The following is a 6725-nucleotide window of genomic DNA, read 5'->3' as shown; positions in this document are numbered from 1 at the left end:
AGCTTCCATGTTTTGTGTCCAACCTTGAGGACAAGGTTGTTTGGAGGATGGGAGTATTGATGAGATACAAGTTGAGCAAGAAGATGACGTGGCCATTTCCATGAAGATTTATTAATCGATTGTTTAAAATTTTTAGTTTCTATATTGCTTTATTTAGTTAGTGGGATTATGCTTATGTGTGTTACTTGCCCACATACATAATTAGTTTATTTATGTTGGTTTTGAATTTAAGCATGAGTTGGAAGTTAAATGAGGATATGAAGAGAAAATTGTTGTTACTTGTTTCTTAAGTCTTTGCGTTCCATCAGTACGTAGAGGCTTTTCTTTCAGGGGTTTCTCCTTACTTAGAATTTGGCTGATGCAACGAACTCTGCCTGATATAAGTCTGGTTGGGACTCCGCGGTCTTAGGTGAAAGATGAACATGCTCAAAGAAGATGCTATGCAGAGCAATATTTGAAAAGCATGATTAGTACATTGTCCTAAGCTCGCATATTAACATCTTAACATTTTCCTTTTCAATTTGAATATTGCAAGATTTTGAGAGTCCATGGGTTCTACAATCTTTTGTTAACCTTTAGAGCTCCACGGAGAAAGTTGTCGGATGGGCGTGACTAACAAGTGAAGCTGTTTTGTTTTGTTGATATACCATGGATGTCACATTGTCATAAATGAAATATCTTCAAGGAGTTACTTTGATAGACGACTCAACACCTAAAAGGAGATCTGAAATTTCCTGTTTTTATGGTCATGTTGTGTGATCAAGGGAAAAGGGCATTTTTAGAAACCAACAATTTGCGTCGTGGTTTTTTAGACCCAAACAAAACATAAGTGCGAAATCATTCCTATACTGAGATTTTTTTAAAAAAAATTCGACCCAAACTTTACTCTGTAACATAAAATTCTACTTTGACTAACTTATCGTTAGTCAACCGTTAAACCATGCTTAGTCGGATAAGGAAAAAAGTGCTGATTTCAGCCCATACAATTTTAGTCGTGCCTTTTCAGACCTGAACAATGGGTAAATGCGATTTCATACACAAACTGAATAGTAATTTGAATTTCATACTTGAAGGATTCAAGTATAAAGATCATAGGAGAAGTTCAGCTGAGTAATAGTTAAGTGTTGGGAGACTCTTTATGAGTCGGAAGGTTTGTAATACTCTAAAGTTGGCCGATACACGTGTGATCGTCTCATAGCTTAGTCACATTATATTCACATGTGTATATGATCGGTATATAAGGTCATTAGGAGAATCTTGAGCTGATTAGGTCTTATGTTAGTTCAGTCAAGATAGAGAGACAGTATTGCCGAGTGTAACGGAGCTCGCTTGTGAGCAGTTAGAGTGTTGCTGGTTCAATCCCAGCTCTGGTGAGCTATAGCGGCCTTGGGTCAGCATATCGAGTGTCTTTGATCTTGATTGAAGTGGTAATCGCAGTCATTGAAGCAAGGAATAAGACAATCAAAGGCTTATCTTCACAATACCTATATGGATTAATATATATGTAAACTTTGCAAAACTTGTCTTAGCCCAATGGTTTAATGTTCAGATTAGTACTTCTCCAGGCGTGAGTTCGAGTCATAGTGAGCGTTTTTTAATTAGTCTAGTTAAAACGACGTCGGTTGACTAACCAAACGTTACTCAAAGTAGTTTTTATGTTAATAGTGAAGTTCTAATATGAAATTTAAATTATTATTCAGTTTTGGTATGAAATCGCATTTAATCATTGTTTAGGTCTGAAAAGGCACGAACGAAATTGTACGGGTTGAAATTGACATTTTTCCTTTATCCGACTAAGCATGGTTTAATAGTGGACTAACGATAAGTTAGTCAAGGTAAGATTTTATGTTACGAAGGAAAGTTTGAGTCTAATTTTTTTTTTAAATCTCAGTTCGGGTATTATTTCGCAGTTATGTTTTGTTTGGATATAAAAAAGTACGACGCGAATTGTTGGGGTAAAAAAGTGGCCTTTTCCGGTGCGACCAACTGCTAACAATCGAACACATCAACATCTGGGCTCAAAGGCCCAATAAATGATCTATTGATTAAAAGGCCTATATCAATCATCATTTAGGGCTTTCAAGCCCAATAATTAGCATCGGTCTGAATCTGAATACGTCGTCGTTGTCCTGACGTGCCTCCGTCTTCTAGTTCTAGGGTTCTACGAGGGAACATCACAAAACTTTTAATTTGTAGCAAAGAAGAAAAGCTCTTCGTGCTGAAAATGGAGAATCAGGAGCCCAAAATCGAGGAATCGCTTCAAGACGAGGCTCCTGATCAGGAACCTGAGCAGAAGAAGCTCAAGATCTCTACCGAAGGCGATGAACCAGCTTTGTCGGCTGCCGTATCCGGCAAAAGCGGCGGCGCTGAGCGTAGACCGCCGAAATACAAACGCCGGAAAGTCGCCATCGTGTTTGCGTTCTGCGGGGTAGGGTACCAGGGAATGCAGAAGAACCCCGGCGCGAAAACCATCGAAGGCGAGCTCGAGGAGGCTCTGTTCCACGCCGGCGCCGTACCCGAAGCCGATCGGAACAAGCCACGACAGTACGAGTGGGCTCGATCGGCTCGAACCGATAAGGGAGTGAGCGCGGTGGGACAGGTCGTCTCCGGTCGCTTCTACGTCGACCCGCCTGGGTTCGTTGAGCGGCTCAACTCGAATCTCCCCGATCAGATTCGTGTGTTTGGGTTCAAGCGCGTCGCGCCGTCGTTTAGCTCGAAGAAGTTCTGCGATCGGAGGAGGTATGTGTATCTGATTCCAGTGTTCGCTCTTGATCCGTGCTCGCATAGTGAAGCTGAGATGGCTAGATCGGATTCGGGATACGAGTATGTGAAGTGTGTTGAGTGTTGTGAGAAAGGGTATAAGATCCCACTTGGTGTTTTGGGCAAAGAAAGTGTCGATGATGAGACTAAATCATCAGAGGTTCAGTCAGACATTTCGTCGAACAACTGTGGTGCATTAAAGGTTGAGACTAACGGAGAGAAAACTCCAAACCCAGAATCTAAGGAAGAGATGACGAAGAGTGAAGGCAAGTTTTGTTATGGAGAGAAGGAGAAGGAGAGGTTTAACAGAATCCTGAGCTATTACGTTGGTTCACATAACTTCCACAACTTCACCACTAGAACGAAAGCAGCAGACCCAGCTGCGAACCGTTACATTCTCTCCTTCAATGCGAACACAGTGATTACTCTCGACGGGAAAGACTTTGTGAAGTGTGAGGTTGTGGGACAGAGCTTCATGCTTCATCAGATCCGGAAAATGATTGGACTTGCTGTTGCTGTCATGAGGAACTATGCACCTGAATCAGTGATTCAAACCGCTTTCAAGAAGTCAGCTTTTGATTATTTTTTTTTATATAGAGAATTGTTTTGAGGGGAAAACTGATTTTTTTTTTTTTTTAATTGGCAACTCTTTAATCAGGGATGTGAGGATAGTTGTACCGATGGCGCCAGAAGTTGGACTATACCTTGATGAATGCTTCTTCACATCTTATAACAAAAGGTTTAAAGTCAGTCACGAGGAGGTGTCAATGGAAGAGTACAAGGAAGTAGCTGAAGAATTCAAATGGAAGCATGTTTACTCTCATATTGGCTCAGCAGAAGATAAAGATGGAATTGTGGCGATTTGGTTGCATTCATTGAACGAAAGAAACTATCCAGACCTACGTGTTGCTGAACACAAACCAGATGAAGTCATTGTCTATAAGAAGATTGATGCAGCCTCTGAAGAAATGATCAATGAAGAGGAAGCTGCTGTGAAAGAGAACGCTAATGGCGCTGGTGAGCTACTCGTTGGCAGTAAGGTAAATGATGAAACCTCTGAAGAAAAGAATATGGAAGAAGGGTCAAGGGTGGAAGAGAAGGCGACCGAGTGAAGCCGCTTTTGCCTACTGCGGATCACTGGATTCGCTCCGCAGCAGGTCCATACCGGTCTAGTGAGTATGCCTCGTTTGTTTTAGAATTTGACATTGTTTCTGTGACCTTGAGTTATGTTTTTCATTTGACTAGCTACGGTGGAAACATGCTTGGCCCCTTTTTGTTTGTCCTCGTTAGCAAAGCCATCCAAACAATTGTTTTGACACACAACTAAGCATCTCTAAAAACAAGAGTAAAAAATCAAATCTCTTGGTAAATATATATTAGAAGATGCTAGTTTGATCATCAGTTCGCTAACAAAAAAATTCGTCGATTCATAAGAGTATGAAACAATATTTGCTTTATAACACTTCGAGACAGCGCATCGCTGCCCAATTCAGGTCATTTTCATATACATTGACGGGGACATCTGTAGAGATGTCAAATGGACGGGTTGTATATGGACGCCCATGTCCAAATTATTATTAAACACATCCATGTTAAACCAAATTTAAATGGGTTTAAATAGGCGAATTCAATTGAGTTTATGGGTAAAATCGGGCTACGATCATCTGCACAATGGGCAGCCTAATTATTAAAATATCAAGATTTAAAAAATTAGGAAAACAAATAACAATTTAATTTCGTGTTACCAAAATTATAAAATTGTTATAAAAGTAATGGAAAAGTTTATCTTTATTCATAACATAAAGGTTTCTTATATAGGAGATTACACCGTCATAGATAAATTGAAAGATTACAAATCATAATCTCTTGGTTATGAGCCATCTACAATCTGGTTCATAACACTCCCCCTTGGATGTTATAACCATTTAGAGCTTGTAATGTGCTTTAATGTTGCCTCATTAAAACCTTACCAGGAAAACCCAATTGGGACAAAACCAGGGCGAAGGAAAAAGAGTACAACACACATTACTCCTCATAATTTGGACATTACTGAAGGTCCCTTGGACCTCTCCAATTTTCTGCAATCCGTGGGTGATGAAGATCTTGGGCAGAATATACTTCGTCCTCGAACATGATAGTTGGTTCTTCTTTACCATCGGCCATGCCACAATCTGATAGAACATATTGAGTCATCGACCTCAAATACACACACACGAAATCTTGGATGATGTTGCTGTGATATGCGTGTACCACCATGTGTAAAACATAACCTGTCTGAAAACAAATCAACAAAACCAAATAACCCCTCTTTGGGCTGGTTAGTATAAAATAAACCAAAATCAAAGGCTTCTTCATCGTCTTTCTTATGGATCAAACAGATCAGTGTCTAAAACAAGACTTCTGCATCGTCCATCTCAGGACTAAATAGACTTCTCTATCGTCCACCTTTAGACTGAATGGATCAGTGTCCAAAACAAGTGATCTCACGCCCATGTACTAGATAATGAGTGAGACTAGTCCATATTAAATCTCTTGAGTACCCTTTTCTGTATATACTATTTGATGCACAAGGATTTCATTGTTAATGTACTCAAGCTGTAATCCCAAACAAAACTTTGTTTTCCAAGATCTTTCATCTCAAACTCTTTCTTGAGATATTCAACTGTTTGAGAAATTGTATCCAGAGGTTCCTAGGATATTCAGATCATATACTTTGATGATTATCAATATTGTTCTCGAGAACTTGCTGTACTTTCAGCTCAATACCCTCTAGTACTTTCATTATCCAGTGGACCATATAAATATGCAGTCACTACATCAACTTGCAGCAAGTATAATTTTCTCTCTTATATAGCAAGACTTATGAGAAATTTAAAAGTAGTTGCATCCACCACATGGGAGTATGTCTCCTCATAATCTATTACTGTCATGTTTCTATTCAATCCAATCTGTTCTACGAGTGCACACTCTTATATTGAATTGACGTGGGTTCATAATCTTCGCTTATATTCATAATTCAAGTGCTACCTTGTATGCAAATAAATCATCTTATGTCGACATTCCCTATTGGTTCCATTATGTTCAAGACATGATATAATCGATTGAGCTTCATCATTATCAGGACCTTTAATACTTTGCAGCTTGGCGTCCTAATCTACATTGTTTGGTACATGTACCTTAGGCCGGCCGGCCTTATCTCCATGTCTGAGATGATTTCCTTAGTAACCTCGGATTTGAATTTTGATTATCATTCTCTGCACCTTTCTTTTATTTCCAAGGATTATTATCTTTTGGAACCTATTGGTCTACCACGTTTCATACGTTGTCTAGACTCTGTAGCAACTTGACTGTGTCTCTTCTTGGACATCAAATTCGTTGGTGCTTTACAAGCTGGTTTATATATGACTTAGTCATTCTTTTTCGGGTCAGCAAATGTGTCTGGCATTTGATTAGCTAGCTTTGTAAATGTATAATCTTTGGATGTATGTTTCACATTCTTTAGTCTGAAGATCTTGCCAAGACATTGATGGTTGATTCCATTCTATTTCTTTTACCATTCTTTTACCAGCTTTATTATTTTTCTCCTCCTGGTCTTAAAATAATCCGTGTACCTGACCTCAAATATAATCACCCATAGTTGGCTCAAAGTATTTTATTATTGTGGAAGAATCATATCCAATATATATCCCCATCCTCCTTTTGAGGTCACATCTTAGTTCTCTGTGGTGATGGTCTTAAAATAATCCGTGTCCCTGGCCTCAAATATAATCATCCATAGTTGGCTCAAAGTACTTTATTATTGTGGGAGAATAATATCCAATATATATCCCCATCCTCCTTTTGAGGTCCCATCTGAGTTCTCTGTGGTGGAGCAATTAGTACATAAACAACACATCCAAATGTCTTATGATGGGGTATGTCTGGCTCTTGACCCGTTAATAATTGTGATAGGGGATATCTATGCT

At 39.2% G+C, this 6725-nt stretch overlaps 1 protein-coding gene across 1 annotated transcript; it reads left to right on the top strand.

Annotated features, from left to right (window-relative positions):
• Positions 1 to 2139: 2139 nt before the first annotated feature.
• Positions 2140 to 4040, top strand: LOC106296075 (tRNA pseudouridine synthase A, mitochondrial). Its single transcript, XM_013732124.1, has 2 exons — positions 2140 to 3327; positions 3419 to 4040. The coding sequence occupies exons 1-2, from the start codon at positions 2225 to 2227 to the stop codon at positions 3870 to 3872; spliced, it is 1557 nt and encodes a 518-aa protein (XP_013587578.1). The 5' UTR covers positions 2140 to 2224; the 3' UTR covers positions 3873 to 4040.
• The last annotated feature ends 2685 nt before the right edge of the window (positions 4041 to 6725 follow it).

The sequence above is a fragment of the Brassica oleracea genome, chromosome C5 (assembly GCF_000695525.1).
Source record: "Brassica oleracea var. oleracea cultivar TO1000 chromosome C5, BOL, whole genome shotgun sequence".
In the NCBI taxonomy this organism is placed as follows: Eukaryota; Viridiplantae; Streptophyta; class Magnoliopsida; order Brassicales; family Brassicaceae; genus Brassica; species Brassica oleracea.
This window is presented reverse-complemented; position numbering and strand designations above follow the sequence as displayed.